General features: G+C 40.2%; 1 protein-coding gene across 2 annotated transcripts; it reads right to left on the bottom strand.

Moving 5' to 3' along the window:
• Positions 1-1,634: 1,634 nt before the first annotated feature.
• si:dkey-264d12.5 (coiled-coil domain-containing protein 30) lies at positions 1,635-23,034 on the bottom strand. 2 transcript variants are annotated; one of them, XM_006783214.3, is made up of 18 exons: positions 22,951-23,034; positions 18,197-18,370; positions 17,999-18,119; positions 17,548-17,759; positions 17,361-17,453; positions 16,799-16,964; positions 14,512-14,583; positions 13,173-13,288; positions 10,668-10,769; positions 9,090-9,188; positions 6,219-6,316; positions 5,992-6,112; positions 5,624-5,736; positions 5,289-5,430; positions 4,916-5,052; positions 4,716-4,833; positions 2,037-2,098; positions 1,635-1,945 (listed from the first exon to the last, which is right to left on the bottom strand). In XM_006783214.3, the coding sequence occupies exons 1-18, from the start codon at positions 22,963-22,965 to the stop codon at positions 1,726-1,728; spliced, it is 2,181 nt and encodes a 726-aa protein (XP_006783277.3). In that variant the 5' UTR covers positions 22,966-23,034; the 3' UTR covers positions 1,635-1,725. The 2 variants fall into 2 exon arrangements, with proteins under 2 accessions (XP_006783277.3, XP_035760215.2); XM_035904322.2 differs by lacking the exons at positions 5,992-6,112; positions 6,219-6,316.
• Positions 23,035-23,978: the final 944 nt, after the last annotated feature.

Consider the following 23,978-nt stretch of genomic DNA (forward strand, 5'->3'; position numbering starts at 1 on the left):
ACTCCAAAATGCACAAGTTTGCTTACAAGACGTCAGATAAATGTCTATGCAAATGCCAGATTTGCTTTCTCATCAGTGATTGCAACATTGTCTTTGTTTAAAAAAAAAAAAGTGCTGATAAAAGGTCAAACAAGCAAAGCAAACCACATATAATATACAATTTTAGCTAGTCCCATTTCTTCAGCTTCACTTTTTTTTTTTTTTTTTTTTGTACTGATGTCATAGTCACATGGTAAAACGTGGTAAAATACATTTCTGGTTTCCAAGTATTAAGCACAGGCGGCTGGTCTGTTAAAAATTAAAACCTGTATTTGAATTTCATATAAAGTTATTTTGCATTCCAGGAATTAAGATCAACTGCAGCTCATTATTCTTCCTTGATGAAAACCTGGGTATGAGCCTGTGTTCTGAATATTAGAGTCATAATTTTTAAACATCATTTATAACACAGGAACTCTAAACCAAAGATTTAGGGTTTATTGTTAGCTCGTGCTGTTTTTACAAGTGTGCTATTACTTGGTGTTATGTTGAAAAATGACTGAACTGTTTTCTATATTTATATTGTTGGGGTATAACAAATGTTGGTGAGTACAGCTGCAAATTATTTTGTACTGATATGAATAAAATTACATCTGTAGAGCATTACTGAATTCTCCGATGAAAACCTTCGTGGTAGATGTAAGGATTTTAAAGAGCTGTTTTGACAGTTTGAGACACGTCCGTGTGCGCATCAAGTGCCTTTCTGCAATAATAATGGCCGTGTTTGCTTTTCTTTTGATTAAAAGATGTCAAAATAAAATGTTTGTAGGACTTTTTTGAGGAGAAATATATTATGTACAAAAACTGCAATGTTGGGTCTAAGATGTTTTTCAAGTGAAGTAGCATGTGAGGAAAAGGTTTTTGTTGAAAACAAGAAATACCACGTAATGTGGTTCACGGAAATTCCTGTTACTTGGCTTTAGGTTAAACTGGTATCCTGTTGTAATCTGACCTCAATTGGGCCGTTATTCTTGCTCAGTGCAAAAGTGGAACTGGTTTTGTGTAGCAAAGTGATTTTCCAAAGTGCACTTAAGAAACTCCCATCGAACCCCCACCCCACCCCCCCACAGAAATTTAGAGCATTTGATATGCTCCTGTTTTGTCTGATGCTGTTTATCTGATCACCAGTCCCTAAAATCTTTAAACTGTGCAGTAATTATGTTAGATACATTCATTTTAATTCTAGTGAACTGGAATTTTTTTTTCTGTTTAATAGCAGGAACCATATCATAATTTAGGACTGACAGCACTTATAGGAGATAATGGCAGATGGCATGAGCATGAAACCAGACTGTAGTTTTAGGGGAGGGGCTCAGAAGGGACTGGTGGCGTCTCCTGGGTCAGGCAGATGCACTAATAAGAGATGAGAGACAAAGAGATGAGGGAAGGTAGGTGGGGAACTAAAAGAAGAACAAACTGCTTGTAGCGCAAGGGGTCAAATATACACAAAGAATTGAAAGGGGAGTGTTATGAGATGTGGGCCTGCTCCAGAAATTCAGATAACTTATTTCCAATGCAAAACCTTGAAGTTTAAGATGGAGAACAAATGTCAATTTTTGATGTGAAAGTCCACAAAATTTAGAAACTGATACAAATTCAGGCTGGTTTAATTTGATGGTTTTAATGAAATTCAAACCCAGTTTGTATCTTATTTATTAATTTAACTTACAAATAAAACAGAAAACTTCAGGAAGGCAGATTTTCAAGGTTGCTGAGGGCAGCCAGGGGACCTGAGCGGTTCAAGTGGTTTTTCTGTGTGGAGGTCAGGTTCAGGTAGCTCATATCTGCTGATTGACACAAAATCTCAGACGCATGACTGTAACAAGTTCCATCTGTCTGCTTGGAGTGACCTCTAAGTGTACCATCCAACAAGGCCTGAGCTTCAGACTGCTCGGGTGAAATCACACTGTGGATGCAAAGTTAACAGACATTTAATTAGGTTTCATTGTTCCTAACAAATTAATTTGAGGCAAGTTCTGAATCACTGCTGGACCTACCTTGAAGACTGCTGAGGAAGAGACTTGAAAACTTGCTGGTCATCTGGCATTTTCTTAAGTTTCTAATCACACAAAACAAGCAGCAGATTAATATTAAATTCAAAAGATGGGCTTTATCTGTTAAGAACCAGGACACAGTCAGGCTGTAGCAGTGTAGGTAATTCAGTGTCAAAGACTCAACAAATATTAAATTATGTTAGCATTTAACATGCTACAGACCTCAGTTAGCATGTTAAAGTTCATGACAGCACAATCAGAAAAAAGGCTGAATAAATGTGGCTTGTTTGAAGAGGCTCCCAGGAGAAAGCCTCTTGAATCAGAGCAAACCACACAATGGAACAATGTCCTTTGGAGAGACTAAAGTGATGTTCGACGAGAATGTCCAGTGCTGTTTGGCAAAAACCAAACACAACTCATCAGCACAAACACTTCATACCAACTGCCAAGCACGGTAATGGAGGGGTGAGGATTTGGGCTTGTCGTCACAGAGTCAATCATTAACTCCTCTGTATACAAGTTTTTTAGAGTAAAATGTGTGTCTGAAAGCTAAACCTTTGTTAAAACTGGCTTATGCAACAAGAAAAAGGCCCCAAAGAGCTTTAATGACGCTTTCAAAGTCCACAACCGAACCTAACTAAAATGCTTTGGCTGGACTCCACAATGAAGTGAGGGACCGATAAAGTCGCATAAAAAGCAGTTACTGCTAAAGATGGCTCTACTTACAGTGGGGCAAAAAAGTATTTAGTTAGCCACCGATTGTGCAAGTTCCCCCACTTAAAATGATGACAGAGGTCAGTAATTTGCACCAGAGGTACACTTCAACTGTGAGAGACAGAATGTGGGAAAAGGAAAAAAAAAAAAAAAAAAAAAAAAAAAAAAAAAAAAAAATCCATGAATTCACATGGTAGGATTTGTAAAGAATTTATTCGTAAATCAGGGTGGAAAATAAGTATTTGGTCAATAACAAAAATACAACTCAATACTTTGTAACATAACCTTTGTTGGAAATAACAGAGGTCAAACGTTTACTATAGGTCTTTACCAGGTTTGCACACACAGTAGCTGGTATTTTGGCCCATTCCTCCATGCAGATCTTCTCAAGAGCAGTGATGTTTTGGGGCTGTCGCCGAGCAACACGGACTTTCAACTCCCGCCACAGATTTTCTATGGGGTTGAGGTCTGGAGACTGGCTAGGCCACTCCAGGACTTTCAAATGCTTCTTACGGAGCCACTCCTTTGTTGCCCGGGCGGTGTGTTTTGGATCATTGTCATGTTGGAAGACCCAGCCTCGTTTCATCTTCAAAGTTCTCACTGATGGAAGGAGGTTTTGGCTCAAAATCTCACGATACTTGGCCCCATTCATTCTGTCCTTAACACGGATCAGTCGTCCTGTCCCCTTGGCAGAAAAACAGCCCCATACCATGATGTTTCCACCCCCATGCTTCACAGTAGGTATGGTGTTCTTGGGATGCAACTCAGTATTCTTCTTCCTCCAAACACGACGAGTTGAGTTTATACCAAAAAGTTCTACTTTGGTTTCATCTGACCACATGACATTCTCCCAATCCTCTGCTGTATCATTCATGTGCTCTCTGGCAAACTTCAGACGGGCCTGGACATGCACTGGCTTCAGCAGCGGAACACGTCTGGCACTGCGGGATTTGATTCCCTGCCGTTGTAGTGTGTTACTGATGGTGACCTTTGTTACTTTGGTCCCAGCTCTCTGCAGGTCATTCACCAGGTCCCCCTGTGTGGTTCTGGGATCTTTGCTCACCGTTCTCATGATCATTTTGACCCCACGGGATGAGATCTTGCGTGGAGCCCCAGATCGAGGGAGATTATCAGTGGTCTTGTATGTCTTCCATTTTCTGATGATTGCTCCCACAGTTGATTTTTTCACACCAAGCTGCTTGCCTATTGTAGATTCACTCTTCCCAGTCTGGTGCAGGTCTACAATTCTTTTCCTGGTGTCCTTCGAAAGCTCTTTGGTCTTGGCCATGGCGGAGTTTGGAGTCTGACTGGTTGAGGCTGTGGACAGGTGTCTTTTATACAGATGATGAGGTCAAACAGGTGCCATTCATACAGGTAACGAGTGGGGGACAGAAAAGCTTCTTACAGAAGACGTTACAGGTCTGTGAGAGCCAGGGATTTTCTTTGTTTGAGGTGACCAAATACTTATTTTCCACCCTGATTTACGAATAAATTCTTTACAAATCCTACCATGTGAATTCATGGATTTTTTTTTTCACATTCTGTCTCTCACAGTTGAAGTGTACCTCTGGTGCAAATTACTGACCTCTGTCATCATTTTAAGTGGGGGAACTTGCACAATCGGTGGCTGACTAACCGATTTTTTGCCCCACTGTAGCTTTTCAGACACTGCTTCTGCATTTTGGTTGAGTTTTTGTTAAATGAATAATGCCATGGTCATGTGCTCTTGCTTGTTAAATTTTGATGAAAACAACTTCTAAGGCCAAAGTTGGCAGAGAGTGAATTTTTCTTTTTTACCAAGGTGTATTTTCGCAACACCTTTGAGGCAGAGCCTAATTATAGGTTTAGGAATTTCTATTTTATTAGAAAGGCTGATAGATCATTCTTATGGTAGCCAAATAAATGGAAAACATAAAACAATATGGAGCATGTGTATAAAATAAAAGCATAATTAAGCACGAGTGGTACCTCAGCAAAGTGAAGCAGCTGCGTCTTCTGCAGGCTGAACTCCAGGACAGCGAGCTGGTTGGACATTTGTGATATTTGGTTTCCGAGTTTCTTGTTTTCGAGCTCTAAAAGTTCCACCCTTAGGATCAGAACGAACATACCGTAACATGAAGTCTGGATTGGATGACTTATCATTCAGTAAATTTCAGTAATTTCAGTACCTGCATTTGGATAAAGAAGCTTTTAGACAACTGTCCTCCTTCTTGTGCTCCTCCTCGTTTAGCTGTTGCAGTAGCTTCCTCCTCTCAGAGAGTAGTTTCTCATTTTCCACAGTTATGCTTATGACAAGCTCCTTCTCCTGAGCATGAAAAGAAAAAAAGAAACATTTACCACCTTCAGCTTTATATCAGCTCCTACAGTCCCCCTTGATGAACATTTACAAATTCGGCTTCATCACTGAACCAATAAGACAGCAAACAGAAGCACACAAGTAGCAGTTTTCTGTGTTCTTCAGGGGACATAAAATACAGACTAAGCAACTGTAAAAAGACTCAATGTTACTGCTCCACCTCAAACATCCAAGTGCAGACTCACCTTTGCTACTGAATGACAGCACAAGGACAATTCTCTCTCTAGACTTTTTATCTTCTCATCACGCCAGGTGGTTTCATCTTCAAATTTCTGTTTGGCTCGGCAAAGTTTGGCCTTGTGTTTTTGCTTCATCTCGTGGAATTTGCTGAAGGGACATGGTAACAAAATCAAATGCAAAAAGCTCATTTCATGATGGCAAAAGATGCCTACGTGTTACACTGTGCACAGCCGTTTTATTCCATTTAATTATAGTTGTCTCCTGTATGGATGAATGGACGTCTAATCATAATTACACGTCAAACTCATTGTATTTGTCACACTGATGTAAGTTAGGTTACCTTCGCTCTTCGTCAATGCATTTCAGGGTTTCGCAGATCTCCCTTTTAAGTGCCTCACACTCCTCTTGGGAGGACAGCAGAGTTTCCATTGCTTGTTGACAATTAATACACTCCTACAGTCCAAAATGAAAACATCAACACAGACAGAATTTATTTTTATTTTTGGTGTTTACAGTTGGGGTTTTTGTGTTTGTTTTTGTTTGCCCAGAGCATTAAGTATCACCTTCTGCACATGTGAATTATTTATTTGCAGCTTTCTCTTTGAACTGAAAACATGAGCTAGGCAACTGTTATTTTTCCACTTTAGCACTATGACATGAAAGCAGGTTTAAATGTGTAAGCAGACCTGATGAAATATGGGAAATTACTTTTTGTGGTCTGTTTTCTTCATACTTTGTCGTCTGTGGCTCTTCATCCGCTGTCACAAAGGAGTCATGTGACTGAGTGTTTACAAAAAGATGGGGATCTGCCTTTTTTTGTTTCAGCAGCCTTCAAACGCAGACATGGACACACACACTGAATATAAACCTTCATTCATGGGACTGTTTTATAGAAAATCCTGAGAACTAGAAGGTCCAGGGATTGAATATCGTACATTTGATCCTGCAGGATGTCTTCACTGGTGTTGATATTTAGCACAAGGTTATCCACACTGGTTTGGGAACAGTCAACCTGCTGCTGAAGAGAATGTATCTAAACAGATAAGAAAAAAGATATAATGTATAATGTAAAACAGAAAAGGCTGTTTATTTTATTAAAAAAATTATTGGGACTCATCTGAAATCTCTCCATGTTCTTCTAATGTCTCAATTCGTCACCAAAAGCCATCTCGTGAGCACTGACGCTATTTTAAAAAAATCGGCAGGTCTGATTGGGTCTTAATCAACTTACTCACCCTGTACAGGACACAAAAAGATTCAGGCCCCCGAGAATAGTTGGCGACCACGTGGCAACCACTTGTTATCAGGCAAAAGAGAGTACTATCTGACCAGGTGCAGGTGGTTGCTGGCAATCACTGTGAAATGAACTGCTAAAGCCTCAGTTATGCACACTTAAATACTGGTCAGCAACGGCTTGGCAAAAACAGTTGCTAGTGAAAGATTTGTCGTTGCTGATAAGTTGGCGAGCACTTGCTGGAAGTTGGTTGCTGTTGCCAGCATGAACATTGTTTGTGCTATATGGGATACAGTGCTGCACTGAAAACCTCTTTGTAACTGCAGGTTATCAGGGTCACCTGTGGTTTCTAAGACAGCCCATAACTACTCATGAAAAAGCAGGCAAACTTTTAAGAGTGCAGCTCAAAACCTGTGACGGATACTGCTCAACTTTTTAAATGTGTTGGTTTGTAAAGCACAACTTTACTGGTTACTGGTTTGTCTTGCAACCAATTGCTTGGTGGTTAGGCAAGTGTTTGTAAACAAATTGGTGTCTTTCACAAAAACTATGGGTTACAGACTGGTTGGGAAAAACCAGAGGCCTTGAGTAAGTCACAGTCCTGTTAACAGGGGTTCAGAATTCAGGGTTGTCACGTGGGTCATGCAGCTTTCATATAGTTCTCACAAGCACTTAGCAGGTTGTTAAAATATGTGCTGATAACATACAGACGTGTTTTTTACTTGAAGACTTAGCTAAGGCTTTCAGATCTCTATGAAACTGTATTTATTCTGTCTCAGTTACCTTGGTCTTTCATCCCATTGGATGCATGTATGCGTACCTTTGTCTATAAGAGTTTGCGTGTGTGTGTATGTATGTCTATCTATCACATTGTCCAGAGCCACGTAATGCATTTTAGAGCTCTGATGGGTAGTTTTTACATTTGTTTACAATACAGGCCTCCTGAGGTTGCTTAATCCACCTTGATAGAGGTGTGTTTTCAGTCCCACCTATTTAGCAAGATTACTCAGCAAGGTTACTCAGCAAGGTCACTCAACAACTGTCAGACTGAGAGCAAAGGAAGAAACACATTAAATTTTAGATTTTAAATCTCTCTATTTAAAACTGTGATAAGCAGTTCGTGGACACACTTTTCACATGTCATTCAAATCATCCTTCTAATTGTAATTTAGTATATATTAAACCTGACAGGGACGAAAGAATTCAGCACTTCTCTGCTGAAACTCTGTATTATAAACAGCAAAGGTTTGCCTGTCAAGGTGTGCTGTGTGGGTTGTAGCGCTTAGGTGTGTTGAGGTAACAAACTGCAGAGCGTAGGCAGTACAAATAGTGTAAACAAAAGGCGGCCTTTAATAGCTGATATGCATAAAGTACCAAAAAATATGAAGGTTAAAAAAATCCCAAACTGATGATTTGTAACAAAATCACATATGGGAACTGGAGCTAAAGAAAGTCAAACACTAGACGGCAAACTATCTTGAAACATACTGCTAAAAATACAATGAAGCAATAGACTCAACTATATGAAAAGAAATCAAACTCTCTGTTAGAATAATACAAAAGAATCGAATCGGGAATCTAAAACTCAAACTACCAAATACAAGAATAAAGAATTCACTCATTAGATTAAAAAAAAAAGAAACCCAAAACTGAAATATAGACCTAAAGCTCAAACATCACATAAACCTTAAAGACCATGAGAGATCTTCCTTCTTCCTCACATTCAACATTTTTCTGTCATACTGGACATGACGCAATTAGTCAGCAACAGCTCCAAGAGGTTTTCTGACTCTTGCTGGGTGAAATCAGAATCAAAGAAAGTGTTGTTTTCACAAATACACTACAGCTTGGAGAGCAACTGTTCAGTGTTAGACAGGTGTGTCACTTCCATGCAAATTACAGGCGACATATATACTTGTATACACTACGTACCTGTACTAGACTGTTTATATATTGAAATTACAATGTTAAGCATTTGACCCGTATGCTCAAATTGTTTGTGACCCATATATTTAGGTCAAGCATTATTTACATTTGTAAGAACACCTGTTGATGCACACAGGTTGTTTTGAGATTTAATAACTGGAAATAATGTGTAACCTTGATAGGTTTGTGGCCTATTTTGAGAGCTTTGTGACATATGGTTGGTAGAAATAGGCCAATCTTTTTTTTTTAGTGTAAGGCTGGCATAACAGTCATTATTTTTGACTTCATGAACTGACCTCAGCCATAAGCCTGTGAAAATGAGCCCTAAAAATGATTGATGATAAGGTCTGGGAAGAAAGCCCAGAAAGTTATACAAAGAGGGTGTTGAATGTCATAAGAAGCAAAGTTGTGTAAATTGATGCACTGATTAAAGTTAGACACATTTATTAGGTAACTGTTGTAAGATAACGATTCAGAGACAATTGGGGAAATAGATAGAGTTTAGTATTGGAATTAAATACCAGGTGTTCTGTCTTTGCCTTTGTGATTCTCTGTGTGCTGTTTGTGCTTATGTGTTGTCTTCTGTTCATTGTGATGTTCTGTCTTGTTTGCATGACGGTTTTAACTTATTAATATATTTACTTACAGTTTCCTCTTTTTCCAAAAGGCTTCTCCTCTCTGCAGTGAGCTTTTCTTGCAAACGTCTGCAAGTCTTGTTGCTCTGTACCAGCTCTGCTGTTGGAGACTGAAAGAAGTACAAAATCAAACTTTACATTTTATTCAAGCGCATCAATATGAAGAACGTAAATAATGAAATCTTTTTTTCTAGCCAATCTGTACTGACTGTTGTGATGTTGGGCAGACATAATATTCAGGTATTTGTAAGTTTGTGTCACAGTCCTGTGTAGGTGACCCTGTATTTTGAGTCTTGTACTTGTATTTTTTATTTCATCATGGTTTATGACTGCTAGTGTTTTGCTGTCTGCTTTGTATGTCTAGCGCTCTAGTTGTTCTTTGTTCTGTGATTTCTAGTTCTTAGGTTTTGTTCCTGTGCCCCTCATGTGTCGTGTAGGTTTAGTTCTGTCTTCATGTCTATTTTCTTGTTCAGTCGGTTGTTGCTGTCCCTGTGCTCCGTACTTTCTCTGCTCAGCGTCAAGTCCATGCCTCTGTGCCTGCCGTGTGTTTCCTGTTTTTATTCTGATAGTCCCTGTCCTGTGTTCTGGTTTTGCGTCCACTTGTCTCGTTACCTCTGATTACTCCCTGCTGTGCTCTCCTTCTGTGTCTCATTCCCTGATTACTCCGGTGTGTATTAAGCCCTCATCAAAAGTTCAGCTTGCTGTAGAGCACCTTCGGGATTTGGTGGAACAGGAAATTAGCATCAAATGTGCAGTCGACAAATCTGCATGAACTGTGCGATGCCTTAATTAGACAGTTATAACCAATTATAACTATTTCTAATTATATTTTATAATTTAACACATACTGAAATAGAATAACACAAACAGTGCGCAGGATTTTAACACATCCTCTCTTAGAGTGAAAGCAAAAGTGATATTAGTGAATTTTGAATAGCTGTTTTGGCTATTGAAGAAATGAGTTGACAGTTTTACAGCCATGTGTTTAAGTTCATGTTCTGATTTTTGTTATTTCAGGTCCCTAAGTGGTTCTCTATCTGTTCCTCCCCCTGCCTGTGTGTGTGATTCCTGTTGTGTCTCTACTCTTATTTTCTGTGCCAGGCTCCAGTGTGATTGTCCTAATTGTCTTCACCTGTATTACTTACTTTCAGCTGATATATGTTGCTCACCTGTCTCCTACTGACTGACCAGCCCTCTGTGCAAACATAGTTCTGTTTTTCTCTCTGTCAAGCTGTGTTATGTTTGCCCAAGCGCTGCCTAACCTTCCTTTCACGAGCTCATGTTTGCCCTCGCTCCTTGTCCCTGTAGGCTTTTGTTCATTTTAGATTATTTAAACAGCAGTTAAAACTTTCCATGTCATACTCTCACTCCTGCATTGTGCATATGAGTCTCCTGCCAATGTAAACCCCAAATTTGCTGTTGCATTCTTAGTTGTGCATTTATATAAGAGCAGTAGCAAAAATAGCACAAGACCAGTTTAGAAGGTTTCAAAGCTAGCTTCCTCCAAAACGCTCCTGTCACCAAAATATGTATATATAGCATAAAAATGCAAAACCTTGAGTGAATACATCATGTTTAAACAGACTTACTTGAGTCATCTCTGTTACTTGTTTGACTGGAACCTCTTTAGTTAGGAGCTCCTCCTGTAAGGCTGCCTTCAACTGCTCTGCTTCTTCCTGCAGCAACACGACCTAAGACAAACACACATACAGTAGACAAGTTGTTATTTCACTATTCATTCATTCATGTTTGTGTTATTTGACGCTTAAATAATTAATTAGCCGATCTACAAAATAAAAGAGCCCACACATACACACACACATACACACACACACACACACACAAACCAATCCTCACAGGGGCCTTTATGCTACATATATTTGCATAATGTCTGTTCTGCACATCAAGTTAACATGTAGGTGCATGTACCTCTCATGTACTTTATATTCAGCCGTGAATTAACAGCAAAGTTGAAATGCGAACTGAGAACTTTGCTATTTTGTTTTAATTTAACTAAATTTTGCTGTACAGAAAGTAACAGCAAATAAATCTAACACAGTTTCACAAAGATACAGTATTGCACAAAAGGGTTGGGGCAAGACAATACAAGGAGCTCTCACTTCAGAGAAGTGAGAGCTCCTTGTATTTATTAAAAAGTGGTCCTGAGCAATAGTTCTCCAGGTTTTCTGAAGGTCTTTCAAAGTTTTTCTTTGGACACTGGCTGCTTTTTCACTCATTTTCAGTCCAGTCCTTCAACCTGATCCTTTTTCAGAGGAATGTTTTTTTTAGTTAAGATGCTTAATGCTGACTTATGAATTAGTCAAGCACAAAAAATGCACCTAACTTACAGGATAAACCACTATTGTGTACACACATAATAGGCAATCTGCTACTTTGTTACTAGCAGCCTGCTGGAAAAACACATAATTTATTCCCATTTATTGCCATGTCTTTAGTTGGTGAAAGAAAACATTGTTTGAAGGCATAAAATAGTATTTTTGCATTAACAAGGTGATTGTTGGTCAAATTGTTGGTGAAATCTTGTGTTGTATGTATGGAGAAGGTCAGGAGAGAGGTACAACAGTGAGTGTCTACAGCCATCTGTAAAACATGGTGGTGGTAAAAGACTGCTTCATATAAGGCCAAAGAGTGGTCATCCATCCATCCATCCATCCATCCATTCGCTTCCGCTTATCCTTTTCAAGGTTGCGGGGGGCATCGGAGCCTATCCCAGCTGTCTTCGTGCGAGAGTTAGGGTACACCTTGGACAGGTTGCCAGTCTGTCAAAGGGCTAACACACAGACAGAAGACAACCAATTGCACTTGCATTCACTCCTGCATTCACACCTATGGGCAATTTAGTGTTTCCAATTAAGCTATCCCCACTAACTGCGGGAGGAAGTTAGTGGGAGGAAGCCGGAGTACCCGGGGAGAACCCACGCTAACACGGGGAGAAGATGCAAACTCCACACAGAAAGACCCTGGCCTGATGGTGGAATTGAACTCAGGACAGCAGGCAGCACAGTGGCACAGTGGTTAACACTGTTGCCTCACAGCAAGAAGGTCCTGCTCGTGTATACTTTTTCTTTATATGTATGTATGTATGTGTGCTTCTGTGACATGCTGCTCCTGGACATTCATAGCTGCTCTGTGTAGTTTGATGCAAGTATATGCTTGTACCACATTGTATCACTGCTGATTAAAAATAAATAAAAATCGAGTTTAAAAAAACATGGTGGTGTTTGGTGGTTTAGAGCTGTATTAGAGCCACTGGTGTTGGAGATCTCGTCAAATTTGATGGAATCATTAACGCAGAAAGCTACAGTCCAATTTTGATGCACCATATAGTGCCATCTGGAAAGAATTTGATTGGCAACACCTTCATTTCTCAGCCTGACCACAATCCCAAACACATTTCCAATGCAATAAACGCACACTAGGACAGAGAAAAAACACAATGAAACACAGTCATCAGTCTTGGATTGAGCTCCCCAGAGACCTCAGCATTATTGAAGCAGTGTGGGATCATCTGGACAGAGAACAGAACAAAAGGTAGCCGACATCCAAAGAAGAGCTTTAAATGTCCTTCACAAAGCCTGGAAAACTATTTCTGAAGACTACTTAAAGAAATTATAAGATGCCTTGAAGAAGCGGGTATAGGCTACGTTGAAGAATAAAGATGAATTTCACCTTGAATTTCAAGTTTGTTACAATTATTTTTGTCTTTTACACCATATATACATGTATGTTTACACATTTCAATAAATTACTGCACCTGTTTCCCATTTTCCTAACAAAATCTAAAGAAATGACGGGTGAATTTTGCATAGTACTGTGTGATTTTCCACAGCTTTTAATATATGTGATAACATGTAAATGAAATTAGTGTTGAATGAGAGCATTCCACATAATTCCTAATGAACTAACCAAAGCAAAGAAACCAAGTACAGCAAGTTATGTGGTTGATTTGCGTTGAGTACTTTAAATGTAATTTAATGCTCTTCTATCAAAAGATCTTGTCCTCAACTTATGGACAATAAAAAAATCTTCATTGTATGTTTTTGTAAATTACTTTATTCTAGCTGGTCTCTTACCATCTGCTTCAAAGAGGTTTTCTCAGCATCCAAGGAGCGAACCCTATTCCTCAAGGCTCTGATCTCGAGGTCCAGGCGATCATTTAGCTCTTTGGTCTTTCGCAGTTCCACCATTTCTTTAAAAAAAAAAAAAAAAAAGCACTTATTAGATCAGCGGTCCCCAACCTTTTTTGCGCCATGGACCAGTTTATGTCAGACAATATTTTCATAGACCGGCTTTTAAGGTGTCGTGGATAAATACAACTAAATAAAACCAGTACCGGTACCAAATACAAAGATTTATTCATAACACACAGGAAAAGACCCAGGGAAACCGAGTTAACGATAAAAACAATTTAAAAAATAACGCTAAAAACCCTGAAAACCATGAATTTCACACCCGAGTTTCAACTCTTGCAGCCCAGTACCAAACGACTCACAGACCTGTACCAGTCTGTGGCCCAGGGCTTGGGGACCGCTGCATTAGATGATGATAATGATGATAATAATAATAATACAACATGCTATCACTGTTATCATTTTTATTTTACTTTAAACACTTTGAAGGTCTACTTAATAAATGTGATTAAAAGATTAATTTATATTTTTTAAAGACTGTACTATCTGCTGTACTCCACATTTCTGAAGCTAAAATAATGCTCCAGCAGTTTAAATTTATTAGTCCAAGTCTATTATACAAAACACTGATGGCCACCAGCGCTACCCCTCAGCATACTAGTAGATGCATCTATGTTGTAAATGTAAAATTCCTAAGTCACTTCCTTCTCGAGTTATCGTGTTCGCAACATTTTCAGTATACTTAAAATCTGAACTTGAACTTATCTGAGATTTTTAGGAGATACACCCGAGGCATGAATCTGAATACCCTAGCTCGGGTTTCAATGCCACCTGCCCACCTGGCAGGATGACAACAATACCCCATCAGGCTTTTACAGGTGAGGGGTTAATAAAAGTGGTTTTCTTGCTGATCTGCGGTGGAGGGAAAACTACTTAAAGAAGGGGTTTTATTCCAGTTCATGAATCTGAACTGTATGGGGCGTGTAAACCTGCTTTTGTCTTCGTTTCACAATTAGTTCTTTGAAAACTGTTGTTTAGAATGCAATTTCTTGGTAGTGGCGAGGTGTGTTGTTGGCTCAGCTGCAGCGGATGTGCGGCGCAGTAGTTTCAGGGGAAATGTGTGGAGTAAGCTGGAGCACGGATGAATGCTGAATGACATTTCACCAAAGTGTCACTTTAAAGCTATTATAACAACCAAAGTGAATCACAAACTGTGTCTGGCTATCTGTTGGGAATCCGTAGTGGCAATTTTGTGCTGAAAAAAATGCAAAACAATTCTCACCATATTTCTTCAGCTTTTCTACCTCCTGCCGGAGCTGCTCCACCTCCTGCTGTGCTGATTGCAGCTCAGGTTCTGAAAAACAACATAAGCTAGAGTAAGCACACACTTCTCTGAACAAAGTTGCTGGTTAAGTTTTGTTACAGGGGTGCAAAACTTCAGTTTTATTTGAAGAGTATGCTTATGTGTTATACAAACAAGGCTAAAAATCGGTTCCAGATTTAGCTAAATGTGGCATTTTCTTTTCAAGCAGTCATGGCTGATTATTTTACACTAAAAGAAAATAGGACTGAACTTTGAGGTTGCATGCTTTCAACTAGTTTCATTTGACATACATATGTATCCAGAGTCAAATAAAACACATCAATCTTGAACTGTACACTACAGAATAACAAGAGAACAGATCTAACCTGGCCATGAAATAGCCTGTTAGCCAAATGTCTAGTTACTTTTGAGCCTATGAAAATCTTGTAGATAAATTATAACTGCATTTGGAAATGGGTGATTTATTGATTGATGTATTTCTTTCTTTTTTTTATGATGATGATGTGCATTGAATGACCCTCTCCTTGTATGTGTATATTTTCTCTTTTATCCCAGGAGAGGCTCTAATGTGAATGAAATAAAGAATTCTGATGTGTTACTCACAACAACCAGTTTATCACACAGTACTTGTTAATTTTTCTTCAAATAATGCTTTGCTTGTGTATTGTTAGTGCAATTATTTCCCAGAGAGAGTATTTTTTTAATAATTTGTTACATTACTTTTACATGAGATGAGCTGTCACATACTGCAATTACCAGTAAACAATCAAGCTTAGACTACACCTCCCCACCGTGACAGAAACCCTATCCTGGTGAGGAACATACAAGATCTTCTTTTTAGTGTTTAATCATTAACACAAAGTCTAGAACAATGCCAGTGAATCTTGTGAATTGTGGATGCATGGACAGACAGACAAAGGATGATGAACCTATCACCTTGCCATAAATTTACTGGTCCTTCAGCAGGATGAGCAAAAATCCAGCCCAAAAAGCATTTCACAAAGAAATGTCTGTGAAGGTTCTCAGTCATCCAGGTCATTGTAGTCTAAGGAGCCTGGAAAGAAAGGCATCTGGACTTCTTTAAGTTTCCTTGAAGACGTTTCACTTCTCATCCAAGAAGCTTCTTCAGTTCAAAGAGCAATTGGTGGAGAGTCCCAGATTAGAGCGGGTGAAGCTGGTTCTGTTTTCCAAGGAGCTTGTAGTCATTTTCTGTGGTTTTAAAGAGGAGTGAAATAAGCTATCTATGTCCACTGTGAATGACCATCTTTGAACAGAGGCAGTGGTTTATGACACCAACTGTCTGCCATCTATAATCCAGTTTTTAGATCCCTTCCCAGACGCCTTAATGCCCACTCACATCCTGGGACATTTGACCTCAGTAAATCACATGGGTGTGGCTAGGCTTCACAATGGGTTCACCCGAAACCTTGGCTGATTGTGAACCACACTTGTTTTCACACCTTGGCTGATGTGATTAGGTAGAGGATAAACCTCTTGGGGACACTCCCATAGGGCTTAAAATCTGGGACTCTCCACCATTTGCTCTTAGAACTGAAGTGAAGACGCTTCTTGGATGAGAGGTGAAACATCTTCAAGGAAACTTTAAAAAGTACGGACGCTTTCTTTCCAAATTCCTTAGACTTCACAAAGAAATGCTCAGCCACAATTTCTCCACTGTAGAAAGAGGCGTGGGTGGAAACGGAGGCTGCAATGCTGCAAGCCTGACCACTTATCACGCCTTTGTTACCTTAGTATTTTTCCTCTACCTTGCACACAAGCTGAAGCCAGCAAACTATAGTGTAAGTGTGCAAGTAAAGACATGAGTTTTTTTTGTTTGTTTCTAATCCCCCGTCTTGCAGATGACTAAGGATGGCATGTAATGCAACTAACAAGATAGCTGCTTGATTTGCAATTTAGTACGGTAATTCTAAAGATTACATGTGATTAAATTAACTATACTTAGGAGTGTGCTATACCAAACAAGGTGGTACTGCAAGGACAACATAATCACCTCAGGATTAAGTCAAAGTGAACGTCTATTCCAAATTCGAAGAAATTCCCTCAGTGCATTATTGCAAAATTTCCATGAATGGGGGGGGGGGGGGGGGGGGGACAAAATTCCTCCAGGAAAAGCTGCATTTAGCATATCCATATATACACAGAGACAATTGTGATGGCAAGCCACCATGAGAAATCAGTTTAAGAATGACAGCCTCTTTATAAATTGCTGATTAATATCTCTCACCATACGCTCTCTGGGTCAAATGAGCAGACTCCAGCTCATCAGTCAAATGCCGGATCTCATTGTGCGCCATTGCCAGCCGGCGGGAGCCCTCCTCCAGGTCCCGCTCCAGCCGGGAGCACTCTCTTCCCAAACTGCTTTCCTGGCCAGCCAAAAATCTGGCCTCAGCCTGTGAATACAACACGCATCAACTTATCGCATGTCCAATACAGCAATAACTGACAAGCTCTAAAAGGAAGTAAGCAGGAGCAGGAACATTTAGCGTAAATGTTTAGAGGTCCATGCAAGAACTGGACACCTTGAGAAGTGCAGTGGGTCAAGATGCATCAGTCGGGTAGTATCTTGAAATTCTTCTGCCATGCAAATTCCCTAACCTCTGCTCAGAACAGAGCTAAATAACACTGGAACAGAAAATAAGAGTTTGTAGTTAATGTGGCAAATGGCTAACGTGCAAGATCTTTATGTTTACACATTATACAAAAACTAAAGTCAGCATCAGTTCCTGAGAGCAATCTTAGTGTTTGTTAGTATTTAAAGGAGATGAGCGAACTAACGACATACATACAGGAATAAAAGTATGTTTGTTCTGTGAAGACTTGAGTCCAAAGAGTTTTTTCCATGCGCTCTGCCCATGACGTGGTGCCCCCTTGTGGGCAGCCTGTAGAATAACATTTGAAGACAGCGTCACAGACTAGGAAAACAATATGCATGTTGGCCATATGAGACTGAATTTGTGATGTTATTCCTCTAACCTGGGATACGCCGGTGCTCTTCACTTGTGCTCCTGTCCCCATATGGTTGGCTGTGTTTCCATCACCCGTCAACTTGTCTGTAAGCTCACTTGTCTCAAGCAGGGAAGCCCTCTCCACCAGGAGGTACGCCACCTGCTCACTGGGGCTGCTGTGAATCAACTCTGTGAGACCCTGCTGGTACAGCATTTTAGCCACCTCGCTTACCTGGGCATCTGACAGAGGAAATCGGTGAGGGGAGTTGATTACTCACGAAATTTGTGCGTAATCAAGTAAATAGAGCATGTTTAGGATGATAAAAGAATAAGAATGAGTCCTTTAGTGTATGAGACTAAAACATCTCTGTCTTTAGAAATTTATGAGTAAATACCATCCAACAATGAGGAAACACTACATTAATTCTGCTCTTGGGTTACTGTAATCTGTATATTGTGTAGGTAAGAATTTTTCACACCTTGAAGTGATATTAGGCGCCGCAGCTGCTCCTTAAGGTGATCATTCTCATCTTGTATCTCCTGAGCCAAAACATTTTTGTGCTCTGTGAAGAATCTGATCTGCTCCAGTGACTTGCGTACCTTACGCACAGAAAGGACAGATAACAGACTTTCTCTCTTATCGTCACATTCTGATATCTTCAGAGGGGATACCTTACCTCCGCCATTTCTGCTAAGTGCTGAGAGCGGTGGGTTTCCAGGTCTCTGGTCACTTTGCTGAGGCGGCTCATCGTGTGCTGAAGAGCGCGCCATAGCAAACACAGCTGAGCTTCCTTTGAGGAGTCAGGAGGAAGACCTTCCTCTTTACACCAAGCAAAGATCTCCTCCAGCTGCTTTTGGTGACAGTGAAGGCAACATATGGCTGAAAACTCAAAACTAATAACACCACGTTCTGGGAAATTTTTACTGTTTCCTGCTTCTTGAATTACTTAAAGATAAATTAAGTATATGATAAGTAATTTTTTTAAAAAGTCATTTTTCAGCCTGAGGATTGATGCTACAAGCTGCAGAGCAAAAACACTGCAACAAAAGAATGAAGTTTGGAAGCAGACAGTTATGCTCCAACACAAGACTTCATGCACTTCATTGTGCATCACTAAAGCCTGATTTAGACTTCAACACAACATAACCTCTGCGAGTGTCCAACTTCACTGTCTGCATTTATGCTTGTTATGGACACATTGTAGGTTATGACACAGATTTCCCACTGAAGCAAACACTGGGCATAAGTTGGTTCTAGCTAAGGGCACAGCTCAGCCCAAAAACGCAGAGTCGTGCCTTTTTCTTTTAGTTCAATCGGTGAAAAAAGCAGCGCAGAAAACACAAGTCCTGTTTTTAAGGTAAGATTAGAAGGGCAGCCCACAACCCAAAGCCTGTTAAATCTCCTGGAGATGTCCTTTTATTGGCTTTCTGACTGGCTGCAGTGCACTCAGAGTTCTAATTTTTCAATAAGATCAGTGTTATGGTATTGAATTGTTTTTGTATTATTCTACAAATGCACACACACACACTGCCCCGGGGCAGACCCAGGACACGCTGGAGAGATTATATCTCTCGGCTGGCCTGGGAACGCCTTGGTGTTCCCCCGGATAAGCTGGAGGAGGTGGCTGGGGAGAGAGAGGTCTGGGCCTCTCTGCTTAGGCTGCTGCCCCCGCGACCTCGGATAAAGCGGATGAAGATGGATGGATGGATCTACAAATGCACTCAAATGGAAAGTCTTTTATATTTCTTCTAAAGAGATGAAGCGATTACATTCACATGTGAACTAGAAGGTGAGGCACTTTTGTTTGGGTAAAAGAGTCACATAAATAAAATCTAAATACACACCCCCATGGTTCAGTAGCTTGTGATCCATTAATCTCAACAACATTGCTTCAGTTCTGTGAGATCTGCAGGATGTGAGTGAAGTTGGCCCCCCCACCTTCTTCAAATCTAACAAAAGTGGTATCAAACGTTTGTGCTACGTTTGTGCTGGTTTGTGCTGCAAAAATTGTCATTTGTGCTGCTTCTGTTTTGAAGATATTAATTATTTATAATTAATTAATAATTAATTAATTAACACTTCTCCAACTCCAACCCCCGACGCATGTGGCAAGGACTCCAGACCGTTACAGACTACAGGACCACCAAACCCTCCCCTGCATCCTCCTTCCTCAACAAGCTCAACAGCTTTTATGCCCATTTTGAGCAAGGGAATCCAACAATGTGACGCCGGACCACCAACCACTGACTCTCTCCCCCACCGATGTAGGAGCGGTTGCTGAGCAGGATTAATGTCCACAAGGCTGCAGGTCCTGATGGCATCCCCGGGCACGTTCTCAGAGCATGTTCTGGGGAGCTTGCAGGAGTGCTGACAGACATATTCAACCTGTCCTTGGCCCACGCTGTGGTACCGGCCTGCTTCAACTCCACCTCCATCGTCCCCAAACACCAAAACTCCAACCCATCAAGCCTACACGACTACCACCCAGTAGCCCTCACCAACATCATTACAAAGTGCTTAGAGCGGCTGGTCCTAGCACACTACAAATCCTGTCATACTTTAGAATGACTTCAGTTCAGCTTTCAACACCATCATTCACAAACTAGATCTGCAGAATCAACCTTTTGGGATTTACTTGCCTGGATGATTAAGCACGCATCAGGACATTATTTTATTAATATCTTTAAAATAATAGCAGCACAAACAAAAAATCTTTGCAGCACAAATGTAGCACAAATGTTTGACATCAATTTTGTTTGATTTGGGTGATGTGGGGGGGCTGGTCGACCTTTACATTTTCATTGATATCTTTAAGACAGAAGCAGCACAAACGACATTTTTTGCAGCACAAACCAGCACAAACGTAGCACAAACATTTGATACCACTTTTGTTAGATTTGAAGAAGGTGGGGGGGCCAACTTCACTCACATGTGCTTGAGATCATTGTCCTGTTTTATGATCCACCTGAATACAAACTTTAATGGACAGATGTCCTCTGTCAAGTCTCTACTGTGTGGCAGGTAGGAATTAAACCAAAAGTGAATGTACTGTAAGATAAGGTGTAAACCTCAAAACAGCTTTATTTTCGACGCCTTGCAAAAATGACAAACTAAACAAATTCATGAGTTAATTATCCGACAGGCAGTAACTTACAGGGAAAGCACACAGTTGAGCGAACAGGCAACAGGTGGAAGGCCAGCTGACACTAATCACGGCTAAATGAGACAAGGGAAGCAAAACTGAATATAACGTGCACAGGGTACCAAAACAAAACAGGAAGTAACAGAACATGAGAACAAAAACACGGGCTTGACTCTGAGACAGAAAGGTAAACAAATATAGAGACCCAAACAAAGACATGAGAACTGACAGGAACAGCAGATAAACATGGAGACATGACTGACACTGAGACCCCCACAAAGACACAACAGCTTGATGCAGAAAGAAGACAAAACACAGAAAATATAGAAGTCGTGCAGAAGATGAAACATAGATGAGACTGGGACAGAGTGGACACAGAAGGGAACTAACATCATAACCAGCAACCAGGACTAGAGACACAGAAACTCAGAAAGACAAATAATTAAACTAAATATCATATAGAGACTAGAAGATAAATAACATCACATGTCCAAAAGAATATGATTTTTTTTTAAAAAATCACACAGGGGCCGTTACAGCCTCACACTTGACTTTCGAATACACTGGTATACATGCTGACTGGTCCCGTGGCTGCAAAACAAGTCAAATCATCAACCGTCCACCACTGTTTGACAGCTGTTATGAGGTATCTGTGCTGATATCCTGTATTTGGTTTTTGCCATGTAGGTCATTTTTGTGGTTTGTTTAGATGGATGGGTATCTTTCTTTTGGGAGACATAGTTATAACAGTGTTTCTAAGTGTCAAGAACCAGAATGATAAGTATATTCATGACACATTAAAGAACAAGGCTGGCAGAAGGAGAAAGAGAAAGATTTCAAAGACATTGAAAACTAATGAGAGATGTGTCTACAGACATCAGAATAACTGCCAAGACACTCATATATGACTTAGCCATGTCAGGAATTACTGTTCAAAAGAAGACAATCAATTTAACCCTGCACAGGAATAATCCACCAGGTCACTGATTAAGAAAAACTCCACTTCTGCAGGAGAGACACCTTCAAATCAGACTAAAATAAGTAAGGACAACCTGGAGAAAGATTATGCAAGCATGTCCTTTGAGCAGATGGGACAAAGCGACAGCTCTCTGGGCACCGTGACACTGCTTATGTTTAGAGAAAGAAGGGAGTCAGAAGGAAGCAATACCATCTTCATGGTGAAACACAGTGGTGGGACTATTATGCTGTGATGATGCTGGAATTTTTTCTGTATCTTTTCTGTATTTTATTCATCTTTAGGCATGAAAAGCTTAATAAAAATACTTGAAAAAAAAATTCTGAATCCTGATTCTTTTTTTCTTCATGATGTTTTTGTCATAATTTATGCATGATAGGGTTAAATAACAATAATTACAGTTACACACTACCTACATCTATTGTAATATTAAACTGCCAGTGGGTGGCGGGGTATGGAGTGACACGTCAGTGTCCAATGTAGTGGTTTATGTGCAAGTATACCATCAACAATGACACAAATACAAGATAACAACCTTTGAATACCTCTCCACTGCAATGACCACTATCCGTGAAAGGGTTAAGTATCCATTATGTATCCATGTAAAGATTAACTTTGAGATTAAAAATCTCTTATTCTAGGGAGTTATAACATAAAAGTGCTATAACTAAAAAGTGCTATAATCTAATTGTAGAAAAAAACATACAACCAATTCGTAAAGCGCGTTGATGTCTATTTACCAACATTAACAAGGATATTAGACCTAAAACAAAAAATTTAACCCTTACTGTCGTTCATACTTTCATTTAAAAAAAGACACTGATGACACAAACCGCTAAGCGGAAACACTCAAGAACAAGAACAAAGTTTTGAAGCAATGAGACACATTTTTATCAGTAATCGTTGTAGCTGTAAGCTGTCTGTGCTGTGGTTACACCTATTACATAACCGTCTGTTTCATCCTGTGCAGACAACTGGCAATAAACGGAGTGTTTAGGCTGAACCGCATTTTCTTCCACGCTGTTTCTGTAGTTCAAAAACCTGACATAACTTAACATTACCACAAAAAATAACTTGGAATGCATGCGCGTTAGTAACTCAGTCTAAACCTCTTTCAGACACTCATGTTGAGTATTTTCTGAAAGGAAGCTGTTTTAAAAGCTTGATAAAGTATGTACGACTTCTATATTTGGTGTCTGCAGTTATATGAAAACGTCCTAATAAGTTGGTGATATTTTATTTTCTGTTGTAATGTAAAGTTTTCGCTAGCTAGCCATGTAGTGTAGTCGCTGCGAAGAAAAGTCAACGATACCTCTTCTTGATCCATTTGTCCTTAGGTGAAGGAAAACAATTTAAAAAAAAAATCCCAGTCTCGCGTTTTAGCTCTCATTTCACCGCGGCCAAGCGAGCCGTTATTTGTGAGCCGCGGTCTAGCCAGCCGCCTCTTATCCGCTTCTACACTGTGCGCTTCTACACTAAACTTTACGGCAGCGCCTGTTCTCCTTCATTCCTGGTCGCAAACTTAGAACCGCGTACACATACACGTGCGCGTGCGTTCACAAATACACGCGCGCGCACACATTGCATCGGGTGATAGTTGAAGTCAAACTTTCAACACAATCCTCCTCTGGGCCACGTCTGGGCCAAGTTTAATCTCTATCAGCTGCAATATTCCACAAAAATTAAAGGACAGTTATGCTCAAATTCAATACAGTCAATGCAAAACAGTCACCATCCATCCATCCATCTTCATCCGCTTTATCCGAGGCCGGGTCGCGGGGGCAGCAGCCTAAGCAAAGAGGCCCAGACCTCCCTCTCCCCAGCCACCTCCTCCAGCTTATCCGGGGGAACACCAAGGCGTTCCCAGGCCTATAATCTCTCCAGCGTGTCCTGGGTCTGCCCCGGGGCCTCCTCCCGGTGGGGCATGCCCGGAACACCTCACCCAGGAGGCGCCCAGGTGAGAGGCGGCGGGCTGGCCCTGTGCAAAACAGTCACATCATATTCAAAATCATCCTTGATGGCTGATGTCAGACTTTCAAAATATATTCCTCCTGTGTTTCATCTGAAACCGTTTTCATACTCCTAAGAAATTAAAGTACAAGCCTGCTCAAATTTAAAAACTTTAAAGGAATGTGATAACGTAATGTAAAAATGTATCTGTGATAGTCAGTGTTGGGAAGGTTACTTTTAAAATGTATTCCATTACAGAATACAGAATACATGCCCCAAAATGTATTCTGTAACGTATTCTGTTAAGTTACTCAATGACAGTAACGTATTCTGAATACTTTGGATTACTTAATATATTATCATGCTGTTTACAACTACATGAATGTACAA

The sequence above is a fragment of the Neolamprologus brichardi genome, chromosome 5 (genome assembly GCF_056152115.1).
Source record: "Neolamprologus brichardi isolate AB-2024 chromosome 5, ASM5615211v1, whole genome shotgun sequence".
Classification (NCBI taxonomy): Eukaryota; Metazoa; Chordata; class Actinopteri; order Cichliformes; family Cichlidae; genus Neolamprologus; species Neolamprologus brichardi.

Excerpts from the sequence above, each read along its gene's own strand:
- si:dkey-264d12.5 (XM_006783214.3), bottom strand. Across the intron at positions 16,965-17,360 it reads ACAAACATACTTTTATTCCT|GCTGAGGCCAGATTTTTGGC; the intron begins GTATGTATGTCG and ends TTGTATTCACAG. Across the intron at positions 4,834-4,915 it reads GCTTCTTTATCCAAATGCAG|GGTGGAACTTTTAGAGCTCG; the intron begins GTACTGAAATTA and ends TCTGATCCTAAG.